This window comes from Lepidochelys olivacea, assembly GCF_965140295.1.
Source record: "Lepidochelys olivacea isolate rLepOli2 genome assembly, chromosome: 18".
NCBI classification, from domain to species: domain Eukaryota; kingdom Metazoa; phylum Chordata; order Testudines; family Cheloniidae; genus Lepidochelys; species Lepidochelys olivacea.
In genome coordinates this window covers 28,564,962-28,591,615 of record NC_140428.1, presented here as the reverse complement: position 1 = coordinate 28,591,615, position 26,654 = coordinate 28,564,962, and the positions used below count along the sequence as shown (strand labels likewise).

The following is a 26,654-nucleotide window of genomic DNA, read 5'->3' as shown; positions in this document are numbered from 1 at the left end:
AACGTGCCGCCTTTTCCCAGAAAGAAACACTGCAAGTGAGTACTGTCACAAAGGGCTATTGAAGAAGTAGACGCTAGGATCTATATTATAGGCAAACAAAAAAATTATAGGGCGAGAAAAGGGCCAAGAGAGAGTGCCTACCTGTTCTGTAACACATAAGAACGGCCACAGTGGGTCAGACCAAAGGTACATCTAGCCCAGGGTCCTGTCTTCCAACAGTGGCCAATGCCAGGTGCCCCAGAGGGAACGAACAGAACAGGGAATCATCAAGTGATCCGTCCAGTCATGTCACCCATTCCCAGCTTCTGGCAAACAGAGGCTAGGGACACCATCCCTGCCCATCCTGGCTAATAGCCATTGATGGACCTATCCTCTATGAACTTATCTAGTTCTTTAACAACTACCAAGAAGAAAATTTCAGCCACAAATTCAGAAATTTTTCAAAAAAGAAGAGTTTTTAAAATAAAAACTGTCCTGCTCTGCTCCTGATGGCATGGAAGATAAGCTGGGTTACTCAGGAAGTGCTGTACCATCAGCGAGACAAGAGGATAGAACAGGCTGTGGTCAGCCAACCAAAAAATGGAGTGCACCAATCTCAAACTCTTTCAGCCACCTGAACTGAAACAGGAACAAGCATCTGTTAAATCTCAGAGGCAACGCTGACTCCCAGATGTAACTTTTCTGGCCTCAGGGAATTAGAGGGAGGCTACTCTTTGATAACATCTAAGGATCAGGTTCAAAGACCCTTGAGTTCAACAGGAGTTTGACTCTCGGGATCTGGCTCTTGATAAGTGAGTTCATTCAAAACACATCTGGGGGGGAGATCGGCGGGGGGGGGGGGGTTGTTTCTGCTTCCGAGCAAGTTTTAATCATTCTGGGTGAAACTTAGCCTCATGGCCCATAGGCCTGAAGAGGCAGTTGAGTGGCGCACAGGACTTGTGCATGGGTCTTCTGTAAAACTGGGGGGGCAGACGGAGGATCTTGCCCCAGGAGCTCAGTTCATTAATTCTGGTAGGGAAAACCCCTGAACTGGCACCATGTCAGTGCTGGTGGCCTAGCTGTCTGGACTCTCAGCAAGGCAGGGCTGTAGTGATGACCAGTAGAGCTTGCCTTGAGCTGGGAAAGAATTAGGAAATTTGAGGTTCTTTCCACACAGTAGGGTTTTGCCTCTAGACCAAATGCATACTGCACTGCTCCCCCGGTATGCTGTCATCCATGTGTCCCCCTGTACTGATCACCCATCACCTCCCCTTAGACACTGCACAGCAAACTCTCTCCCTCAGTCCTTTTTTGTATTCATTTTTTTCTCATAAAAACTTCGGAAGAAATATATTTTTTAGATGTGAAAGGGATGGGGCGGCCCAACCCCCACTTCCCCTGCTACTCACAGTCTGACCTGTTGAACCAGGATACCACATACAAAGGCAAAAGAACTGCCAGCCTGTCTAAAATCCATGCCCAGTTACACACAGAGGGATTCAGACCACCTGCTAGTAATATGCAAGCAAATGCCACGGAAACCCAGTGAGAGCAGGAACAAACGTTCTGCACCTCATGGCGTCTACTTCTTCTATTTCATTTTTCATCAGCATCAGGCTGTGACATTTTTCTAACGATTGAGACAGGTTCTGGTGCTTGTAATTTACTGACTGTCCCTCCAAATCGATGGTTGCCCATGCACCCCTCTCTGGTTCACAGCAGAGCCTCGTTTTGCCTGGTCACAGTGCTGGTCAAAGTCAGTGTAGATGAGATGAGCTATAGCTGCTCAAGCACCATTTCATAGCAATTTGTACAATCCTAATCCCTTGACAACCTCTGCCTTCCAAGTCTTCATCTCTTCTGAGCAGGTGCCCCCACTTATTAGTTCAGACAGACCCAGGCTCCTTCGCAGTTCACGGTGCGTAGGCAAGGGGACGGAGGCAGCTCGTTCTCTCGTTCTCTGAAGGAGAACTGGGTTCTCCACGTGAGACATCTGTGCAGAATCTTTTTTTGACTTTTTCTCTGATTTTGTCTGTTTCAGTGCTGTCGAAGCACCTGGAGTCAGGGATAAGTGCTTCAAACGCACTGAAACAAACAGAAATAAAATACATTGATTCACTGACTGTGCCAGGCCAGTGGGAAATGGCAGTTTGAGCGGATGTCTATCTACAGTACTTATTTGGGCCCCGTTTCTGAGCAGGCCCAAGATCCTGCACCCAGCTGGGTTTATAGGCCTGGCTAGATCCCATAGTGGTTTTCTGAGACTAGCCAGGAGGCAGGCAGTGTGTCGAGGAACCAAACCCCATGAATTTACCCTTCAAGACATAGAGAGGCTGTAACAATTTTGTGGCTCTCAGGAATGCGTTTTGCACAGGCCAACTTGTATTATGTCCTGCCCCCAAGCCGAGTTTGGGACTAAACGCGGCACAGCTGCGGACCTTTCTCACCGCATTTCCCAGGCTGGAGCAGCAACGGAGACAACTAACTTTTCAAACAATTTTTCTCAACCTCTTTCACAGTCTGTTCTGTTGGGTGAACACAGCTTTTGTTTGGATCTTAAACCATGAAATGCCTGGCTAACCTGGCAGGAGCGCTGAACACCCTGGCACTCCTCCCCAGTGATTGCTCCTTTGCCATGAACAGAAAATTAGATGGGACCCCTGGCCGAGTGATACAGTCAGAGCAGGGGGATTAAGGGAAAACGTATCTGCAATCTGTCACTGGGCTGAAGCAGTGCTGGGGTTTGGGGGTTGATAGTCATAGTTTGAACGGCTGGGGAATGCAGACAGTGTCTTCACTGCCACAGAAAGTGTTTTTCCATTGGGATACCTATCGCCATGTAAAATCCAAGCAGAGATGTAGCTGTTTTTACTTCGATGAAGCTAATTGTGTTCAACCTTATACCCCTCTCCTCGACAATAAGGGGTTTACCTTAAGGTAGCGAGATGAGGTAAATACTCCCATGCCTTGTTCCCACTGGGATTTTACCTGGCGATAGCCATCCTGATGGAAACACACACCTTTTTCACAGTGAAGACGCAGCCTATGTGCTCCATAGTGAAGAGCATTTAATTAGAAGCTAAAAAACCACCTTGATTTTCACTGGCAAAGGAATGCAGAAGGGACATCATCATTCTGGGAGAAAAACTTTATGGGACAGGAGTCTCTGCTGTAATAAAGCTGGTTAAATACTAGAGAGTAAGCACCGGCCACCCGCTGAGGTGAGACCCAGATTTCATTCCTGCTCTGCTCTTTTGCTCTCCATAAGGGCAGGGAGTGAGAGCACAAAGAGCAAGGGGCACAGCAAAGAGTCTTGCAGGGAATCCAGAACACGACATTTTGGGGTTGGGCCGGGGTCTGTGTGCGTTTTAGAGAACTCCGGAGCAAAAGAGAAAATACTGGAGAAAATATAACATAGTAAAGGCACCTCGATCAGGGAAAGTCAGGTAGCCAGGGAAAGTGTCATGCTGAATGTTTACAGCAATCACCCATTCATTAAAACACATCTACTTGTGTCTCCTGGTTAGATAAACATAGAAGGTACCTACTTCCCAGCAGCATAGACTTCTGCTGTGTCAAACAGGTTAATGCCATTGTCGTATGCTAAAGTCATCAGCTGTTCTGCCATCTGCAAAGAAACATTTGTAACGTTTATAGAGAGCCCGTTGTAGAAAGCAGGAGCCTAGAAACCCCTTGGCATGAGCGTTGTATCAATAAAACGCACGTCTAACACAGCACACAGTAGCATGCTTAGATCAGACATTACAAATTAGGCTGCCTAAAGTTGGGCACCTAATGAGGTGATCTGATTATTTAGATGCCTAACTCTAGGCAGCCACGGTTGGCCTCATGCCAAAGAAACACCATGCAAATTGCACACTATTTAAGTCCAGCATATTTTCCCCCATATCAGGATGCACTCAGTAGCTTATGAATATAAAGAGGGAATAACGAGCACACACTGCAATATGATTTTTCTCCTCCCACTTTTATAATCCAGTGTTCAGAAAATTGATTTTTTATGGTATTAGCTCAGACTACAGCTAGCATCTGTTGGCTCAGAAAAACCGTGATGCAAGTATTGCGTTGTAGACATTTACGACACAGAATGGAGAAGGTGTCCTGAACGGATGACTATAAAGTTGCCTCCTAATCTGTATTACCAGGGAAGGCTACAGGTGCAACATGTGTTTCACAAATGTTACTGGTAAACTGACTACACCTTCTGAAAGTCTGGCTTCACAGAAACAACACGACCTTAAAAACTTCACCATCCCCATGAGATTCAAGTTCCGACATCCATGTACAATGGAACAGAGCTGTTCATGTTTTCTGAGTCTATTTGCTTGAACAAAAGCATCTGCTACATTCAGCTGTGTTTGTGCCCCCTTTTGTGTTCATTTCCCACAAACATTACAGCAAATCACCTTACAGACCAGGGTGTTCGTACAAAGTCACTTGAGACTATGTGCTGACGCCGAATTTTGAACTCTTAGAACCAGTCTTTCATTGCTAATTATTTGTGTTTAAGACTAATGCTCACCGAGTTAGGGATCACAAAGGCTACCATGTGACCTGTGTGTCCAATTAAACTAACCAATGCATCTCAAATTTTGAATATTAGATAGCTGGAACAAACAGCTCATGAGCAAACTCCTCCTGGAACAATTGTGAAAAGTATTTGGTTTGAATTTAGTCTCTGTTCTTGGAAATTATTCACCAATTATGTGCTGCAAATTATTTGCTCAGCAGTAAGTACTAGTCTTGGTGGATAATAATTAGCCAAAGGAAGGATAATTTTTGTTTCTTTTGGCCATAATCATAAAAACGAATCTAGCTAATTTGAAAAACAAAGTTGAAACATGTCAGACAAACATGAATATTTATGCATCTCTATAGTGAAAACTGGTAAGTATTACAGAACCTTTATTCATTATGACACGTTTCAGAGTAGCAGCCGTGTTAGTCTGTATTCGCAAAAAGAACAGGAGGACTTGTGGCACCTTAGAGACTCACCAATTTATTTGAGCATAAGCTTTCGTGACCTACATTTCGTTGCATCCGATGAAGTGGGCTGTAGCTCACGAAAGCTGATGCTCAAATAAATTGGTTAGTCTCTAGGGTGCCACAAGTCCTCCTCTTCTTTATTCATTATGAAGATTTCCCATAAAAAGGGTTATTGGCAACACTGAGGCTCGGTCACTTCAAATAATAAAAGGAACTAGACTGCGGAGTCTCCTGAAGGGGATTTTCAGTACAATGAAAGGAGACTGAAATAAGAACTGTATCTTTGACCTATGGAGTAGGCAGCACAAAACAGGGAACAATTCTTACCTCATCTGTAATCTGCCCTCCAAACGTCACCCATGTTCCTGTAAAGGGAAAGAAGGGAAAACACTCATTCTGAAAACACAAGTACAAAACATGTACAACTTAGCTGTGCTCTGAAAGGCACTATAACTGTGGAAAAGGGAGCTCCAGACTGAATTAATCTGTAGGTCAATAACAGAGAAACACTGGAACAAACCAAACGCAGTCAGTCCTATGCTAGCCTGTCAATACCAAGCTGGCCCCACTGTTCTTCCTTCTGGGATATAAAATATCCCTGCCCAGAGCCTGTGGGTGGATGAGTGAACCAGGCTCTCAGGGCCTCCCTACCTCTTGCTGTTGCATTTAGACTGTCTGTCTCCCTCTCTCATTGTGTTTGCCTGACTCGGGCAGAAGACTTTTATCATCCGGGTGGATGCTCAAGGATACCAAATGCTAGGGTTCTCCAACGCCTTCCTGCCAGGTCAAGCCCTCCCACCAAATTAGGATGGAGCATTGTACTTCTGCCCTTGCCATTTGCAACACCTATTTGCCCTTCCCAGCCAACAACCTGCAGAGAACAGTTAACTAAACCACTTCCGATTTGCTAGTGGAGACCCGTCCGCCTGTAATGACCCCACTGCCTGACATTACAGCATGAATCACCAGACCAGGAACCTGTAATAGCTCATCTGTTTGCCACTTCCTCTCCGCACTGTTGCCTTCCCTATTCTACTCCAGATAGCGGATACCCAGAGCTCTCTCAATGCTGGCCAATTTTAGCTCTGTTGCAGCTTGGCAAAGGCACGAGGAGCCACAGAGGTACTGGTGCAGCTTCTCTGCAGACTCAGTGCTGGCCTACACAACACATTTTTCCAGTTATACAGAACAGTTAGACAGGTACAACTCCTTCCAAAATGACAAACTAAGCTGGAAAAAGATCCCCCACCCACCCACCCACCAGAATAAGAGGGTCCACATGGGGAGTTCTACTGGTATAACTACAGCGGTTTAAATACACACCTTTCCTTATACCAGTATAACTTTCCCATGTAGACAAGCCCTTAGAAAGACAAGGGTGCGTTGGTTGCACTCACTCCACATTTGGAACGTTATCTGAGCAACCAAATATCTAGAAAGTTAGCCTGTCTGGATACAATCAGTTACAGCAGATTCTGAATTCTGCACAAACTCTGCAAACTACAGCTCAAGGGTGGATCATTCTTGAAGTACATTAACTTGGAAGCTCTGAACACGAGTGTTCATGAAGAAGTGAGAACAATGCCTTGCAGCTCGTTTCACATAAAGAAAAAGAGGTTTTAAGTTGTTCATTGCAGTCCATCTGAACGACAGCACTCGAAGAATCAGACATTTCTTTCTGCAGTCACCACGCTGTGAGGGGCAGCAGCTGTCTTAAGTTGTTGGTACCCTTTAACAGATACAGTGCTCTACTACCAATGCTAGTAGGAGGGCTGATAAAACAGTTCTGTTTAATGCCCCCCTTTTCAGACACTGACAAATCTGAAAAACAAATTACCTTTTGGGCTGAGATTTCTCAGGCTTGTTATAAGCCCAGGGGAAAATGCCTTTTTTCTTTTTGAAAAGTTTGATAAAATTTCATTCAGACAAGAAAAACTGATTTTCACTGTTTACATTTTTCGGATGCTTCGTTTTCATGATGGTGACTCAAACGGCTTTTCTTTTAAAAGTGAACTACAATGGGAAAACCCTCGGCATGTTCTTTTTCCTTCTTTACGATGGATAAAAAAGGCCTCTATGTTTCTCTTCCCCCCCAACAAGCAACATTTTTAGTTTTCCGTTTGTCTTTTACATTAAAATGTCAAGGTGCGAGTCTCTGGGGACTGGACATGCAAAAGTCAAGACCGTGAAAGTTGATCAACTGAAAGAGACAGGGTTTTTACTCAGATTGTTTAATTCTCCGGTTTCTTTTTGTTAATACTTATTTAACTTCTTGGGCTTATTAACGTTTTGGATACAGGACGCTTCTGTCAAAAGATTTAACTGCTCACCTTACAATGAAGGTGTGAGAGCTTAAACTAACCCTACGTTCTCCAACGGTGGCAGGCAGTATAGCTGTAGCCGTGGCAGTCCCTTGTCACTCAGACATTCGCCAAGACACACACAGCAGCTACTCCAGAAAAACAACAACAACTACACTTGAGGTTTCTGCTATTTCTATAAGAAGCACCGAAGAAGCAGAACTCCATTCCCCAACCTGGCCAGCTTGTGTCATACATCACAACGAAGCCAAAGAGAGCCTAAGTGTACTCGGCAGCTCACGGCTGAGCTTTAAACTGAGCGTGGACTTAGCCCTCGCTGAGGGCTGGTGTCTTTGCAAACCAAATTCACGTGCGACGTGCTGAAGTGCTCTGACAACCATATGCAGCAAATGGCACAAATGTTTCTTTTGACATACTTTTAAATGTCTTGAGCACATGGGTCTCTTGAGGAGCAAACGCAAAGAGATGCCCGTTTGTCAACCCATCCATGACAGCAGCCCAAGTAAACCTGTAACCACCACATATTTTAATACAGAAAACCAATTGGGGATACAACATGCACTAAGCACACAGGAGGATTTCAGAGCCTGGTAACCATGCTGTCTGCGAGGCCACGATCCAGGCTGATTCACTGGGGGAAATGCCGAGGTTTAGGACAGAACAGAAATCTGTGGTTAGATCTGGTTACTTGGTAACCAGCAGTTAGCAACAACAACGCAGGGAAATGCCGCACTAGTAGCTGAATCCGGTTTCGGGTCATCCATTTTTAATGCAACATGGGATCAGAGGAACATCGCTCTGATCAATGCAAAAGGTGCAGCTCCCTTCACCTGCCACCTCCACCTTGGGGGCCTGTCTCTTGCTTAAATAACTGAGGGAAGAAATCATTGTGAAGATGATTGCTTACCAATGGACACTGGAGAGGTATGAGAGAGTGCCCCCGACGATCAAGTCACTTACCTAAGCCAAGGCAGGATACTCGCAACCCTGATTTCCCAAGATTTCTGAAAAAGAGAAACACCTCTTAATAACCAGTGGAAATGCCAGAAATAGGATGTGCCATAGCTACACGGGACAGATGATACGTGTGGTGTCCCCAATCCCCATCCCTTCAGCAAACGTCACAGGAACATCAGTTTCCAAAACTATACACAGAAAGGACAGGGGTTTCCGTGCTTTGCACTCCAATCAACACAAAGTGCTGTACGGGAAGTGTTTAGCTAAGCTCGTGTCTTTGAATGAACCAAGAGTACAATGTATTCCCCAGGCACCACCGTGGAGCGGCAGTTCATAACACTTCTCCTCAACTGCTGATCAAGTGAAATTACTGGTTTCACTACAGGGAAATTATGCAGCTACATATGTATGCATATATAGATAGTTAGAGGAAGAGAGACCTCCACACTGTCAAAAAAAAGGCAAAGCTCGTGAAGCCACTTTAAATAAAAGGCATTAAAAATAACTTTTATCCTCTGCATTCACTGTTCTTGGAAGATAATTTCAGTACTATTTTAATGACGACTTTTTGATCCTGTTCTTAATAATTACTTACACACACAACACGCTGTTTTCATGGTGGTGGTGGTCTGGATTTTCTAGTTTTCTATTTGGTCTTTGTACTGAATTGATAAAGTGAAACACTGAAAATTAGACTGCATTATTATTGTAAGAAAGTTCTGAAGCGTACCAGGTGTATTGTAAACAACATGCAAACTCAACCAGTAAGTCGTGGTTATGGGTACGACACTTAACAACCCCCTCGCAACCAACCAACCTCATGTTGGTCATTGAACAGGTACAAAATCACGTGCTGGTGTGATAACATTAGTCCCTTTACAAGAGCACATTTAACCCCCGAAATAATATGGATTGAAGAGCCTGTGACACATCTGTGAGTTACAAGAGTTGAGTTAGCATGGACGGAAGATGCACAAAGTAGAGTCCGACAGGCAGTGAATGAGGATGCGTGTTGCAAAATTACCTGGAATAAACAGCTAGTATAACTGTTCTGAGGTGACCCGGTGGTTGGGAGCCCCCCCCCCGCACAAACCTACCAACCTGGGTTGCAAGGCTCTAAAGAGCTTAGGGTGGCCACATTCAAGCCTAGTAAAAAGAGAGAGAGCAAAACAGAAAAAAAGCAAGAAGGTAATGAGAACATGATAAGGAATGAAATAACCATGAAAGAGAGAGATATAAACACAAGGTAAAATTATGAATAAACTGGATTTGAAGAAAACTGTGATAGAAATGAAAGTATGAAATCAGCAGCACAAAGATAGAATCATAGAAATGTAGAACCAGAAGGGACTTGGTTAGGTCATCCAGTCCAATCCCCTGCACTGAGGCAGGACTAAGTATTATCTAGACCATCCTTGATACTAAATCAATAAACCAAACGATAGAAGGCATTACCCCCTCTAAACGCATATTGATGGCTACAAAATTAAGGCCATGAATTGAGAAGCTATTTAGTTAAAGAAGGAAGAGAAGATAGAGAATGATTTTTCCCCGACTCGAATGAGGTATTAAACAACAATTGAAAATGTCAAGTAACATTATTATTTTCCTATTTTTGCAACCAAAACAGGAGATAAATATCTAAAGAGACAACAAACACAGACACAGTAGAAATGGAAAGGATGCTGTTACTTAGACACTAGACATTTAGTTATTGCCAACTGAAAAACAAAAGCACTTTGCAACTTGAGAGTGTCAACAGAAAATGCATAATTTTGCACACAGCACATCTGCAGGGATAAAACAAAAGCAAAAGAATGTGAAATCTCTTATCTGCTTTTTCTACTTGCAAATGAACTATATATGACAGAATAAAACCAGGAAAAGGTCATTTCAAGAAATTTATCTGCATCACACAATGCTCTTTTCCTGGGCAATTACTTAGAGCTCAAAAAATGAGTACAAAATCAGAACTATTTATGACAATTAAACATGGAAAACCAGCCACATGTTAGTGGAAAATAAAACAGCAAATGCAAGGTTTTCAGACACAGAATTCACTTATTAGATCACAGATGGCTGCTGAAACGCTGTACGCTACAGTTGCACAATAATGTAAAGTGGCAGTAGCAGTGACCTCATTCAATCTGCTTTATATGATTAAGCCAGAGTCATTATGGCATCCAGCAGTTTTACAACAATGGTGTTTTTAACAGAGAGAGAGAGAGAGAACATAAACTGAAAATTCAGAGTAGATAGGGTAAGAATTTAATAGCTGGAAACAAATGATGTCTATAACGAGCATATAATTTGGTGAGCAGATATGAACTCTGCAACGTTATGGCACATTTGACTCTTTCAATTTTCAAAGGGCTTTAAAATATTAATTAATGTGATACAGATAACTTAACCCCAGTTTTAAGAAGGGAACACTCATGAGAAGAGAGCCTATGTCTCGCCCAGAGCTACAGGGAAAACCAATCTCACAGCTGGGATTTCGACCTTAGGAGTTCCCGACTCCTGGTTTGGTGTCCAGAACGCACGCTGCTCCCTCTCTCAATAAACTAGTTCAATCTGGGGTTTAGAATCTTTAAAGCATTATAAAAAAAATTGATTTGCACAGATATTTTCTAGTGGCACAAAAGCAGAACACCGTGAAGAAGTGGTGTTAGAAACAGCATGCCAAGTGAACGGCCTTCATTAGCTCTGGCTCAGGTCTGTTCAACCTCATAGAAAAGACTAATGGCAGTCTACTGGAATAGCTGTTAGCGTGAGCCATCAGAAAGCGCGGGTGCACTTCATTTAGCCCCTGCATATTTCACTGCTATTGAATATTGCTTGTTAGACCCAGGCGGTGTTTCAATTCCTGTGTCACATTAGGAACCTTGTTTAAGAAATAAAAATGAAAATGAAAAGATAAGAAAACGTGCTTAGTAAAACAAACTGGCTTGAGATGCTCACTTGCCTTTACGTCCCTAGATCGTTCTCTGCATTGCTGCTGTTTCAGAGTAGAGCTCGTCTCTAAGGGCAGGTCTATACAACTCCTTGAGTCGATCTAACTTACATCGCTCAGGGGTGTGAAAAAGCCAGCCCCGCATAGACACAAGTTTCGTGCTATCCACGCTGGTGCTGTCTCCTGCCAACGTAGCTTACGCTTCTCGCCACGGTGGAGTAATGACGACGACGGGAGAGCGCTCTCCCGTGGGCACAGCGTGTCTTCTTCACCAGACATGCCACAGTGGCGCAGCTGCATCAGTGTAGCGCTGTAGTGTAGACGTGCCCGAAGATGTGGGGACACGTCCTAGGGACGGATTCGGTACTGGCTAAGGATGGATTAGAGCAGGGAGAGTCAATAGGCAGACTGCAGGCCAGATCTGGACTGCCAGACCCTTTTGAACAGACCCTGAAATCTTTTTATTAATTATTATTATAATTATTGTTGTTTTTATTTTCTCTGGAGTCTGAACCTTGACTACACCTTGACCAAGAAATCTGAACCCTAACAAAAAATAAATTGACCATCCCTGGACTAGACTAGGATCACCTAAGACCTTTTCCATCTTTAATGTCTACAACCGACATCAAGCTTAAAAAAATCTATTTATTCAAATTATAAAGACTCTAATAACCCAGCCATTAAAACTTTTCTGGACTTTTGCACTCTCTCAGCTTAGTGTCTACAGCTTTGAAGTAAGCACATCTAGGAAGGCTGGTTCACTGCAGGAAGGTGGAGGCCTTTACCTCTTTAAATGGTTAACAACCTCTACTAATAAAAGGACCTGGGGAAATGAAGACTATATAGTAACACACGGCAGCAGCCACCACAGTCCAGCAGAAACTAGAGTCATTTGCAGGATTCAAAGTACAATACAGATTCCTAGATACTAAAGGAAAGAAGCTATAAATTGGGGCATTAAGCGCTCTCCCATTGGCATACAGCATCTTCACAGAATCATCAGACTAGAAGGGACCCCGAGAGGTCATCGAGTCCAGTCCCCTGCACCCATGGCAGGGCTAAGTATTATCTTCTAGACCATCCCTGACAGGTGTTTGTCCAGCCTGCTCTTAAAAATCCCCAATGATGGAGATTCCACAACCTCCCTAGGCAATTTATTCCAGTGCTTAACCACCCTGACAGTTAGGAAGTTTTTCCTAATGTCCAACCTGACCCTCCCTTGCTGCAATTTAAGCCCATTGCTGCTTGTCCGATCCTCAAAGGTTAAGAACAATAATTGTTCTCCCTCCTCCATGTAACAACCTTTTATGTACTTGAAAACTGTTCTCATGTCCCCTCTCAGTCTTCTCCGCAGCTGTGCCCATGAAGCACTTCTCGTGTGGACCTGCCTGTACGGTAAGTACGTCGCTGTTCTTTAGTTCAGTGACAAGGCATTTTTCTAGAGAGCTCGAGCTCCTAATGATTTTACACTCAAATATACGAAACTGGCTATGATGAAATACAGTAAAAAAATCCTCTATTTATGAAAATAGCCCAGATACAGGATTGTTCTTTCAGGGACTGGGATCGAAAAGAAAGTGATCTCTGGACTGAAGCCTCACGCAAGCAGCAATTTGATCAAGGGATCTAGGATTTGGGAACAGAGCAAATCTAAACAACAGTAATAATAGTGACTAACTGTAGATGACGGTTAATATTCCTCAGTCTTGTTATACTACTCTGATTCACTGTGTAGAACAGAGGTCCCCAAACTGTGGGGCATGCCCACCAAGGGAACATGGAGGAATGTTTGGTGGGGCGCAGTTGGGGCCTGGGCCAGCCCCGATGTGGGTGAGGAGGGAGCACCACCCAGCTCCATTCCTGGTTGCCGGGGCCCCAGCCACTGGCCTTGGTCCCCAGCTGAGGTTCCACTCCCACCCCCCGCTGTGGCCCTAGCCTCAGCCCCCTTACCCCTGTCTGCGTCCCCCTCCTTTCCCAGAGCCATGGCCCTGCTCCTGGCCTTGGGGGGGGGGGGGGGGGAGGAAGAGGAGGGGGGAAACAAGGTAAAAAGTTCAGGGACCACTGGAATAGAAGTTAAGGCTTGTATTAAAGCTATACGTATGCACAACTTAGTTTAAAAGATGAAACAAACACACACTTTCTTAACAAGTTGGCACCCATACTCCCTTAATAACCTGTGTTATTAGTGGTTTAACACAGCCCTAGCAAAAAAAGCCACCACACAGCAAGGCACAACCTAAGGCTTGTGCAATTCATTCAGTACTGCCAGGGAGCTGGAAATGGTGAAGGGACACTTCCATGAGGAAGTAGAAAGACCTTTTCCCTTCCTCAGCACTGGAAGAGGATAGTAACAGATGTGCTTTTCAAACTATTAAACATGTACCAGCAGACTACACTACCCAATCCACCAGCATTTTGTTGGGTTTTTTAAAACCATGCTTGCCTCCCAGGGAGTGAACAAACTACATAATAAATCAGCATTTCTGATTCACATGTTTGATGGGGAACGGTCTTCAGAAGGATAGTGGAATTTTTTTGAAGCCCAAATTCTCCCTGTTCTGGGAGTCACCCAACATTCCCACCAGTCTACATTCACCTCAGCAGAACTCTGTCTCAAATAATTGGCTACGCAAGTTACAATCTAGAGAGGAATAGGACCCAACACAGCATATGTCTCTAGCTTCTGGACTACGTGGGAGGCAGCGTGTCCACCTCGGGTATGTGGCAAAGGGCATAAATACTGAGTAAGAAACATTCAAATGTTGCAAGGCTGAGATTTTCAAAGTGGCTTGTGTTTCTGGAGGCCTTAGAAGGGGGCTGATTTTCAGAAAGGGCTGAAAAGCCACCCACTGATGCTAGGTCCTCTCTCAGGTTGGGCACCCAAAAGGCAACACAACCAAAAAATTGTTCGTCACTCCTGAAAATCTTTGCCAAATAACATTTACATGGTTCATTTTTCTCTCATCATTTTAAGATCTTTACACAGGAAGAGGCGATCTCTTTGGGTAGTGAGGGAAGGATGGGCGAGGAGAAAGGCTGCTTTTGCCCACAGTGTATTGTACAGCATGTTTTTATTCACCACTAATAAGCTGACAAACCCAACCCACCAGCAATGCTATGGCTGACCTAATCTTCTGCAACCCAGGAAGTTTAATGCTCTTGGCACTGGAATTACTTTGGTCTTTATGATCTCTCTTGCCTTTGGAAGATACTTAGAAATTTGCTGTCTTAGATGGAAAGGTTGAAGAACTGTAGGGTGTAAGTTTATAAGTCAGACATTTAAAGAAATTTTCAGCTGAACTTTTCAAAGCATGTATTGAATGGTTTCCAGATAGGATTGCCTGTCACAATTTTTTTCTTAATGCGAATACAGCTCTGGCATTCAGGGGTCTCAATTGAGAGGTACATACAGGACCGAGAGGAGACCCCAAGGTTCTTAGCTAATAGATCCCTTCCAATCTAAGGCGAAACCTCTCCCATGTATTCATTCTTTATCTCTATCTCACTCACACACACACACTGCTTAGAAGACTACAGAGGACCGGAGTAATAATGGCTTGTTATTGAACAAGACAAGATAATCTGGTACACCTCACACCATGCGAGCGATGTGCCTCTCCCTGACATATTTGGCACTGTTATTCACATCTTGTATGAAGTGTCACACATGCCAATATTAGCCAAAGTACAGCATACATGTTATTCTTGTTCTTTCAGACACACAAAACTTCTTGGCATCTCCCTATTGAAATATCATGCCAGTTTAACACACTAAGCCCTTGGTGCATGGCTCTTTGGAGCACGTTATGTTTGTCTTGTTTAGTTTTCAGATCACTAAACACAGATCAACAGCGGTAGAGTGTATAACTGACACAGTCCCCTCTTATTCGACAGCACATGTACTGGGGCTCTAAAGGAAAAGGTGGAAGCATCAGAAAATGTTTGGTGATATTACCGAACACAAAGGTCTGCTATCATATGAGGAATCGGTGGGCTGCTGACCCTCGGGAATGTCTGAGAATTAGCAACAACAAAGCCAACAGGGATTCTGCTGAACCCTAAACCATATCTTAGGGTCACATTCTACTCTCATTTAGGCTAGCGTAAACTGGGAATAATTCCAATGAATGCAGTGGCGGTGCTCTGGTTTTACATCAGTGTAAGTGAGAGCAGACGACGACCCTTCACAAGGTTGCACCTAAAGGAGAAAAACAGCCAACTAGTAGAAATAGAGAGAAGTAGGACAGTGCACACCGAGTTCAGCATTTGTATCAGTGAAAACGTATAGACGTAGTCAGGCAACACAACACAACACACCTCCGCACACCCCCCTTCCAACATGTATACTAGACAGCAAAATCAGAAACACATCTACACAAGAGACCAAGAAACTCTCTTCCCGCAGAATGGGAAGCATGGTCTTCTCCATACCTATATTTCATTCCTGGCTGTTTCACGCTGGATTCACTTGAGGATGGAGCATTTTGCACAGAGAGCTGCCCCAGACTCCGGGCAACCATGGCCACTGCTCGGAATTTGCTACGCGTGCCAAGGCTGGGACTGCTGGCATTTTGTCTGTTCAGTCGATCTTCTGCACTCCGGCTCTTTATGCTGTGCTCTGAGCATACAAAAGAAACCTGCATAGTGTCCTCGCTTTATTTTGGTTGCAGAAATCCCCTCCCCACTTTAGCTCTCAGAAGTGTTCTGTTCCACAGCAGGCTGCCCTCTCTCCCCGGGAGGGCTGGAGGAGGAAATGGGTTGTAAGTGTTTTCCCTGGGAATACAGAATATTCAGAACCCCCCCAAAAAACAAAACAAAAACACCACATAACAAACAAGCAGAAGATGCAGCTCTTGCAATTTCAACCTTCTGTCATAGGAGAAAGTCTGCCGGGGAAAAAACACAACTAAATGAACTGGGAAGGTTAAGAAATAATAGAGTCAAATCCATTTACATCCCAGCTTGCATCCTTCTGCCATGCAATGCTTTCCCTGCTCCCACACTTGACGGTGTAGCTCAGTGTTTCTCTGAAGTAGCTTTTCAAAGTTTAATGGATGCTGTTTGCCACTAAGTTAAACACTGTGGCTGGCAAATAAATAAATATTTACGCTGTATTTCTGTTTATTTTTAAATCTCAGACTTTCAGCTCTGTTAGGTAAAAATCTTCTGCAGGTTTCCACATGCACAGGAGCCAGGCCATTCAGACCCAGCTAGTTATAGGCAAAGCAAACATCCATCGGGCCTTCATTGAAGGTAAAAAGCTTGCCAAGCCCCCAAATTCTTCTGCTTCTTGAGCCCTGCAGAGGAATTCCTGTCTCTCTCCCTCACTGACCCCTGCGACAGCTGCTTCCTTGCCAGATCCAGGGCTGGATTTCTGAAGCGAAGAGGGCAGCGTGACTATGCTGCCACGGATCCTGCTGGATTCCCAGGCTCGGCTAAATCAATTAGGTAACCAGTGGGCTGAGCAGGAAACATTCAGCAATTCATTAACAACAAAAAGGGGGTTCCTTGCTGCGTCTCCCAGGGAAGAATAACTAGAGAGACAGCTGTGGGTGTTAGTGGATTTGCTGCACGCAGCTGCTCTGTGGGTCACTAATGGTCTCTCAAGGGGGGGAGGGAGGGGTTTCCTCCCCCCTCAGTTTCTGCTCCCTCTCATCTCTGTCCCTCCATCTCCAAATGTTGAGATGAATAGTGACAACAGCTAAATTTAGATAGTAAATTGGGTGAAGCAGAGACCTCCCTCCTGTATGTCTGTAAAGCAGCATTTAAACATTACTACTAGAGTGCAAGAATGGAGAGACCCAGCTTGTATTCGCTACATGTTTTATGAAAAAAAACAATGTCCTATTCAGCTCTGAAGCTGAAACGTAACCATTTCAAATACAAGAGTCAACAATGTCACAGACTGGAACCGACGCAGTTTGCAGTGTTTTCATAAGCATGTGCGGCGGTTGTTCTAAAACCTATTTTTATTCTTTGTCTTTAAATGGTCGTGGTGAATTTTACCACCAAAGAGAGGTACTAGTGGCTTTGCATCTACAGGCTAGTACAGAGGGGTTTGCTAATAAAATACACAAAGCCTCTCCCCCCAGAAGACAGGACATGAGAAAAAGGAGACCATTACAGGACAGGAGGCTGCACGGGATGTGCTGGGGGCTCCCAAATTCCAACAGCCACAACAAAGGTTTCAGATCGGATTCCAAGGACTTCGGCCACGAAAACGGATCTCTTCTCCTCACGCTAATTCAAAGGGGGGAAAGACCATGGCAGTAGCAAGAGACTAATTAATCAGCATTGGCTTTGCCTTGCCAGGCCCGCTGCCATGCCTGGAGCAGATCCTGCTGCTCCCAGGTGAACACGTTAGAACCCATCTGATAGCCGAACAGGACAGCAGGGCTGTGCAACGTAACAGTTCTGGGAATACTAAAGTACTTTAAAAAAGGACTTTAGATTAGCCAAAGGGACAGAAATGACCTAGTATGGAGCTTGCTTTGACACAGGGCTCTTTATTTTACCCTGGCACCCCACTGTCTATCAGACACCCATGAAAGAGAGCTCCCCTCAGCAGCCCTTGCACTAAAAGGCTGCTGCTTCCAATCGTTCGGCTCCTGGGCACACTGTGCCTCGGAGACTTTGTCATGATGATGCAACTCCCTGCTAAGCAGGCCTGGCGGGAGGAGGTTTTGTGGGACCAGGCTACTGGAACCCCGTCTCCCTGGTTTGCTTGGGCCACTTCGATTAACACCCCTGGAATTAATCGCATAATGGAATCGGGTAGTCTAGTTCAGCTCCAGATTAAAAACCCTTTTTCCTCTGAAGCCGGCAGGGTGCGGAATGCTGATCCACAGCCTCTTGCAGGGGAGCCCTGGGGGATCTCCCCACCACAGGAGTGAGAACCGCGTCCCGGGCTCGCCCCTCCCTGGCGGAAAAAGGCACTTTATTTGGGAGGGAAGATGTCGGGGTTCGGTGTGCTGCCTTCACAGCGCTCCCAAGCATCTGCCTGCAGAGCTCAGCTCCCGAACACCGACCCCTTGCACGGTGCTGTCAGAGCGCTGGGCTAGCGGCCTACGCACACTAGATGTTGCGGTGTCTTCCTAGGGACCTTTTAACTCAATGAAAAATTCTCCCTCCCTCCCTCCCTCTCTCCCTCTCACACACACAGCCTGTATGTCTCTATGATTTATCTTTAGAAACAGGCGAACACCTGCAAAACTAAGTATCTTTAGATTCTCAATCTAGAAAAGGTGCAGGGGCCAGATTTGGATACTGGCTCCACAGAGGCCCTAGCTATGACCGGAAATGGGACTTATGTATTCTCTCTCTTTGACAGCTGTGGGGTAATTGCAAGATGGCTCTTATGGAATTTTCTTAAAATCGGATCAAAGTCAAAAATAAAATCTCCCAGCAAGAATGTTTCATCACTCACCCTTTTAAAACATTTCTGTCGCCGGAGTAAAACCCTAGAGAAATGCTAAGAGCACTCCAGTGTGGGGAAATTTCTTTCCCTGTAATGTACTCTTGGTTTTTAATTTAATTCAACACACCACTCAGTGTTATTGCTTGTGTGACCCCTGCCTGAAGGCTCTCCAAACAGGGGGCAAATTGACCAATGGGAGGCAAAATTTTAACCATTCAAAGCTACACAATCTCATCTCATTTTTAAACGATTTTGTGATTTCAAACATAAAATATGAGCCCTCTATTAAACACTCTCACGTCTTCCGAATGCAATATTAGACCTTCCGATGCAGAACTTCTGCCTGCAGCAGCATCCCCTCTCCTGTGTTGTCCTTTTAACTGACATATGTGGAAGCTTCTCTTTCAGTAGGAACAGGAGAATGCTTCCGTGATCAGGAAATAATTGTTTAATCAGTCACATGGTCCAGAAAAATAACATTGAAGTAACAAACTGGATTATCAATATAATTATGTGAATTAATTTGTAAAGCACTTTTACACAATGAAAATTGTTTTGGTGTGTGGGTGTCTGATGGGAATAAAAATCACATAAATTTGAACTCAGATCCCCCCCCCCTCCCCAAACCTTGTAATCCAGTGATGTTTTCTTCTGCCTCAAAGATCCTTAATCCATACAGTTGAGCCAGTGTAATCCTACTTAGCTCTCTCCAGACCTTGATTGCAGTTTCCAATTCTATTGCAACGAGTTCAGAAATTCCCGATGACAAAGGGGGAATTCTTGCCCCTACTGAAGTTAATCATAGTTTTCCTATTGACGTCAGCAAAGTCTTCACAATACCGGAGGTCCCTCTAGTACGCACAAATTAAACAAACACAACCCCCCTGCGATGCAAACCCAACACCACACACATTTACCAAAAAAATCCTCCTAAACAAAAACCAACCAACCAACCAGCCCACCCCCAGCCCTAACAAAAAACCAAAAACAACATTGTCCAAAACTCCTGGGAATCAGAACCTCCAGCAAAAAGCTCCCATTGAGATCAGCTCCTACTGGGACTCAACACTGGTGGTAAAGTTCCATTTGCACATTCAAAATTACTTACTTTAATTTTTGCTCAGGCTATTTTTAGCTCTATACAGCCAGGTGCACACCAGGTACCACTTTAACAGCTGACCATTACAGTGTCTGCAGCCTGAATGGGACTGGCTTCTCACCAGCAGAAAGAGATTATCTCACTCACCTTGTCTCCTTAATATCCTGGGACCTACACGGCTATAGCAACACAGAGTGCATCTTGAATGGCAAGTCTCGCAGGCCATTCCAGACCTGCTAGCCGGCACAGAAGCTGTAAAAGGCTGGTGTAATCCTAGAAGTTCTCATTGCAATAATCCTTTGCCGTGAGGTTCTTCCTAAGAGATAACTGATCTGGATGCACAGAGTCTGACACTGCATCACCCAGCTCCCTGTGCAATCACTTACACCAGTGCAAAGAGAGTATAAAACATGGCCATCCTGGTCTGGCAGCACTTTATACCCAACTTGCACTGGTGTGATGGCCGTACGAGCTGCATGGCGATGGAGAATCAGGCCCATTTGCTTTTATTGTGTGGTAGTTTAAATAGACTTGAGATCCAAAGTATTTACAAAAAAAAATAATGCTAAAATTCCTGCCAAGATTGCTAGTTATTTTATTAATTACTACTTATATGATGGACCCATTAGACTAGGCCTTACACAAACACACAAATAGACACGGAGCCTGTACCAAAGGGTTTGTAGCCTAAGATGATGAACAGCACAGAGGGACAGAAGAGGGAAATATCCAAATATAAACTTGTAGCATACCCACTCTTCTCTTCTTTCCGGCCCCAGGCCCGCTAGCCCATATCATTTGTTGTAGGCATCATGGCAGAAAGCAGCCCTGAGGAGGGATGGGAAAAGAAAAGTGTCCTTGCAGATTACTTCTAACATCCTAGCAGACTAGGTCACTGACACACGGGCACCCATCCGACAAGGAGCAGTTCCTGCACCCCAGACAGACACAGTGAATCAGAACTAATCTGCATGTGACCCTTTAGTGCCTCCAGAGGAGAAGCAGGAAAACCTCCCTGATCCCAGATTAAAAGTTCCTTGCAGGAGGCATAGGCCAAAGCCCCCGACTAAAACAAAAGTCAGAAAAATGCAGTTTCCCACCTGTCGTGAAGCCCCAGGAGCTCAGAGAAGAATCCAGCCCAGCGTGCGGGATGCACACAGAAGCTGCGCATTCAGCTCTAAACCCTTCATCCACGTTGGTTATTAGAAAAAATTCACTGTACTACAGCAGCAATTGCCAGAGGTCACTCCAGCCATCGCCCTGTGCCGGAGGCTCTTGGACCCTGGAATTTGAATGGCAGTTTATTGCTGATGCTGCCACTGCCCCCTACCCCCAATCTGGCATCTTTCAGAAATTGCTCCATTTCGCTGGGCCCTGGAACCCCAGCCCCACAGAAAGCACCGTGTGTCATGCACAACCATATCACAGCAACAGGTAAAATTACTACCCCTTGGCTGGGGCAGCAAACGTGCTGTAGGTGTTAATAGCACATCCTCTAGATATTTACATGACAAACCTAGAACTCCTCTGAATATTTATTGCATGCTAGGAAAAGGATAAGACAACTGAACCCAGAGTTTCCAACTGCAGATATAAGAATATAACAAACATTTATAGGGCGCCATGAGCGCACAAAGCACTTTAAGAAATGTGGACTATGTCCATGTCCCAAAGTTCAGTGGTTCTCAACCAGGGGTACACGCACCCCTGGGGATACACAGAGATCTTCCGGGGGTACATCAACTCATCTAGATATTTGCTTAGTTTTACAACAGGCTATATAAAAAGCACTAGTGAAGTCAGTACAAACTAAAATTTCATACAGACAATAACTTGTTTATACTGCTCTATATACTACACAATGAAATATATGTACAACATTTATATTCCAATTGGTTTATTTTATAGTGACATGGTAAAATCGAAAACGTAAGCAACTTTTCAGTAATCGTGTGCGGTGACACTTTCGTGTTCTTGTCTGATTTTGTAAGCAAGTAGTTTTTAAGTGAGGTGAAACCTGGGAGACGCAAGACAAATCAGACTCCTGAAAGGGGTGCAGTGGTCTGGAAAGGTTGAGAGCCCCTGCACTAGGCCCTTGCATCTCTAATTTCTAGCAGCGACCTCCGTGTGACACTCTAAGTGTGTTTTTTGGTTCCCTAATTTTACTGGTTTATTTAAAATGAGTTTCAGGGTGATCATGAAAAATGATGTGTTGATTTGCTGTACAATCACTTAAAAGGTTTTTACTGGTCGACCTCCAGAATTATTTACTGCCATTAGAAATAAATCCTCTTAATTTATACAGCGATTTATTAGAGAAGGAAATAAATTTTCAGCTGGTGACTTTTTCAGTCAATAAATTATTACTCAGAGGAAATGCCCTGAAAACGGAACAATTTCTCTTTATGCAATTCTGATCCCCAGAACAACCCCTCCCCCGGAAAGGGTCTCTGCTTCTAAGCCAGAATGTTTAAACTCACCAATTGAAAAGCTACTGAAGTGGAGCGGCTTAGCCCTTGCTAGGATACAAGCGATACATTTCCATTCTAAACTTCAAGGGAAATTGTTCAGAAGTAGGCTAAGCTATTGTAAAGCAACTTCCAGAGGCTTCTTCCAGCTAGCGTTAATCACAATCTTCATGGCAAAAAAGGCTCACACTTAAAGTATGTCACCATGGCCCCTCCACCTCCAAACCCCTGCAGCTTAACTTTAAAGTGCTTTCCTGAACGAAATATTTTATCCTAAATAATTTCTTTGATACTGTATGTGCAAAGCTTCACTTCATCAATAAATAACGTCAATAAATGGGCTATTTTTTTTTTACTGTGCAAGTGTTATTCTTATAGAAGAAAACGCAAGGAAGCCCCGTCTGCAAAGCTTTTGATTTAGTGACATGCCGTAATCCTGCAGGCAGCTCTTTGCAGGCGGAGCTCAAAGAAACAGAATTCATGTGGGCACAGGGTAGTCCACATGGAGTAATTTGCTGTCTCAGGACGTAGGAGATGGACTAACTGCAGAAGGGATTTTTTTAAAAGCGTACAGTCTGTGCTTGTTTGTGGAGTGGGCTCTAATCCCTAAGAGAAAGAAAAGTGCAATATCTGGACGGATTGTGTGCTAACAAGCAGGTGAGCAGAACAGCAGGTGCCCCATCGCTGACCGGCTCACAGCTTGGCTTCTGATACGAAAATGCAGCCACGCAACTTTTCACCAGGGCTGCGTCAGCCATTCAGCTCACAGCTGATCGTGACCATCTGCTCCCCATTCCCTGCCTTTGATGTGAGAGTTTGACAGATGAGCAGGTTCACATTCTGTCCTCACTTTGGTCTTGTCTACACTGGGTTTTGGCCACTCCTGCAGCTGTGTCAGTGCAATCCCCTTGTATGGACATGATTTACACCAGTGCAGCATACTCTGAACCTGGAGTGAGCTGAGCCGGTGTAAGTCAGTTCTACAGCAGGGCTTTACACCAGTCGTCACAATCCCAGTGCAGTCAAGGTCTTATGCCATGTAAGTCAGAAGTTGGTGTAGTTACCAGCTAGAAACACCACAGATTCAGGTTAACAGGAATGGTGACGAAAACAGAGGAATAATAAAGATAACCTCCTTCCCAACCCACTTAAAACGAGTGTCTAAAGACTCTCCCCTTTCCAGGCTAGAGTTCGGCAGTAACCGTCCCACACTCTGGAGTGTCTAAAATGTCTTCTGTTTCTACTTTCAGTATCATGACGATTTCAGATACACCGAGTGAAATAATTGTTCCATCTCTGATCAGAGTGAGAACATTTCATAGCATCACTTCACACTAGCAGCTCACAACCCAAGCCTATTCTAAAACAGCTTTCAGTCAATCAAAAATATAATACAGTTGTTAAAAAAACAAAAATGCTTTGAAATATTTATGCTCTAACTACACCAGGTTCTGGAGGAACATGCAAAATTAATGGCGTGCCAGCTGCCTTTGTGCTTGGAGTTGGTTTTCCGGCTCCACATGATACTTTCTCCGTTTTATTTCTCTAACATGGGCTGGTGTTCATTTTTCCAAGTTGACTGCAAAATGGCAGAGACAAGTCAAGAAGCCGGAGTACCTAAAGCACAGGGCACTAAGGTCTCCGGGAACTCCCCTTGAGCTCCACATACGTGCGATGTCTGAGCTGAGCAGCAAGGACTGGAGTTTAGATCCTAGGGAGTGTGGGAGTTCTGTTGTCAGGTTGAAGGAAGAGAAGGAAAAGACACTTGGATGGGGGGCACTGAATGTCTGGAGGCCTGTAGTTCATGAAATAGGCTTTCTGAAGTGAGAGAAGGTCCAGCACCTAGGCCGAGGATACCCAGAAAGTCCCCTTCTGAATAGTTCTATATTTTAGCACCATGGTAGTGGCTGGGAGCCTCAGTTGTGGATCAAGACCCCATTGTGTTAGGTGCTATACAAACCCCTCTACTATCTTTAGTTCTCTCTTCTGATGGGTCCCATTAAGCCTTTTATAGGAGAGCTTTTTTTTAAACCAATCACATTTCTTCAGTTGGTTTAAGCACAGACAGACAACAATCCTGCCTAGACTGGGGTACCAGGCATGGCCTATCGAAGGTGTTGTAAAGTACCCAGGTCAGAGCAGTGCAGCTCTCTTTAGGATGACTCATTCTCATTTATCTTTAAGGAGTGCGAATTGCCTCAGTCCCAAAACCTGGCTGAGATGCCACGTGTTTGGACAGTACCTGGCACATTAGGGACAGATCCTGAATTGGCCCTTTGGGAGTGAACGCAATGGAAATAGATAATCCTATCCCACACAGGAACTGACTCATGCGCAGCCGGGACATTGGACTGACAATCCCAACGGCAGGGGAAGGGATCACTCAAACACAGGCACCCTGGTTCTGGTTCAAACCCTATTAAATCAAAGGAAGAAGCCTTCCACTGACTCCACAAGGCTTTGGACAAGAGCCTAAAAAACTTCACAGACAACAAAAGTTCTGTTTCTAAAGCCCAAGCCCTAGGCTTCCAAAGGCTTTGCTTGTTCTCTAGGAAAGAGGGATTGTCTGCCTGCCGGCAGGCAGGAACCATGAATGATGCATCTCACCAGGGTATCAGATGGCTGTACCTAGGAGTTACAGCCTAATTAATTTATATTCATGTCTTGCCCTAGTAAACACCATGTTGCAGCTCTCAAAGGGATTCCACTCCATCTATACAAAAATACTCCCCAAACCAAACTAAAACTCCAGACAAAACTAAACAAGTCATAATTACATTGGGATGGATGCAATCAGTCAAGAGAAATTGAGTTACATCAAATGAATGAGAAGAATAGAAACACTCCACCCACAATGCCCCCACCCCACCTCACAGAATAGGAACTTGTCTCCAGATTCACCTGAGTGCTTCCTTTCCGTCAGTAGGAAGGTCCACAGACCCTTTCCAAAGGGGACTTGGCCTCACCAGCTGGCAGTGACAGGCCAGAGCTAGCCCTGGCAGTCAGCGGCAAAGTGCGAGTGACCAGTCCAGCAGCTTGAGCCCTTCCACAACTGCTGCTTGAGAACTAACCGTTTGCAGAGCATATGCGCTCCTCCGCCAAGAGAGGGCTGATCACATCCCACATTGTGAGCACTGCAGCATGCCACCCCTTGCTTCTGACACCCCAACCATGGAAACTTGGCAAAAGGGTAGGGCTGCGTGGATGCCTTCCTTGTTGCTGCACACAGGGCATGCGATCTTCCCACCCAGGTTGCAGCCGTGCCTCTGCACCAAGGAGCCCCGCCCTCTGCAGTATGGGGTCAGACTCCTTGCTCTCTATGCTTCCCCAGTTTGCTCCAATGGTCTTATCTCAGCAGCTGAGCTTTGGAGGCTTTCCTGCCTTTGGCCGCTGGGCAACGTTGGACAGAGAGCATGTCAGATCTTCAGAAGGTTTCTGTCAGCTCCACATGGATCTGGAGAGCCCTGTGCCGGTCCTAATGTGTGCCAGAGTGCTTCCGATGGGTGGGATGGCTTTGGACAGAATGCAGATAACGTGACCTGTGGGCCAGTGGGGTGGCCTGAATGCTGCATTAGTCATGAGCATGATGCGTGCTTTGTAAAGGTGCAACACTACGGATCCATGGGCTGCACTCGACGCTCCAGCATCCCCCTGGCTGAGGCAGGGACTAAGAGGATCGCTACTTTGAGCGGCTGAGCAAGGTTCCACTGTACACCTCGGTGAAACAGTGCTTCGTGAGGGCGCCCCAGGCCATCGGAGGTCTCAGGGTTCTGCTCTGGGCACTCCAGGGAGGAGTGAGTAGCGACGCCACCTTGATGGATGGATGAAGCGAGATTTGCCTGTTGCCAGTTGTTGCTGATACAATGGGCAGAGCTGCCACTTCTCCTTTTAGGGTCTGAGGTTTCACGACCGCAATCAGGCTGGGTATGTAGGGATTCCTGGGTACACCTGGCCCTGGCCTGAGCAGGGATTACTGTGGTCCTAGCACCAGTACTCAAACCCTGTCCAGGGTCTGGATCAAGTGCTGTTGGCAGACTTCTCTCTAAAGGCCAGTCTGACGGTGACTAGCTTGTCCCAATACATTGCCGTCTCCTTTAACACACGGGACAGCCACGTGCAGCACTTCTGGGTCGTGGTGCAGGACTGGCCCCTCAGAGGGAGAAGGCAACTTGCCCAAAGGTCTCGATGCTCAGGTCAGAAACTAGCTTCCTCCCAGCTAGTGAAGGATCATTGCTGGGCCACTGGCCTCATTCATGCTGTGTGTCAAGTGATTGCCAGATATTGCTTTGCAAAATCTGGCTCTTCTCCAGCGGTTGCACACAGATACCCTTTCCTAGCGTTCAGTCCAATTGTTGTAGGGGTTTGGCCTGTTCTGACCGAGAGAGCCATGCCTGCACAAGTCTGTAGTGTGGGCCTGGCCTGAGACTAGGCTGTGAACACCCCTGGACAT

The 26,654-nt window shown here is 45.2% G+C and overlaps 1 protein-coding gene across 8 annotated transcripts in view; it reads right to left on the bottom strand.

Moving 5' to 3' along the window:
- Positions 1-26,654, bottom strand: part of KCNAB2 (potassium voltage-gated channel subfamily A regulatory beta subunit 2) — a 109,812-nt gene that overhangs the window by 22,199 nt on the left and 60,959 nt on the right. For 7 of the 8 annotated variants that reach the window (XM_084652090.1, XM_084652089.1, XM_084652088.1 and 4 more), the window contains 3 exons: positions 8,268-8,311; positions 5,314-5,351; positions 3,528-3,607 (listed from right to left, as the gene is read on the bottom strand). In XM_084652090.1, the coding sequence (XP_084508216.1) occupies positions 3,528-3,607; positions 5,314-5,351; positions 8,268-8,311 (162 nt within the window). Of the gene's footprint in view, positions 1-3,527; positions 3,608-5,313; positions 5,352-8,267; positions 8,312-15,651; positions 15,879-26,654 lie in introns of those variants that run through there. The other variant, XM_084652087.1, reaches the window with a different exon arrangement.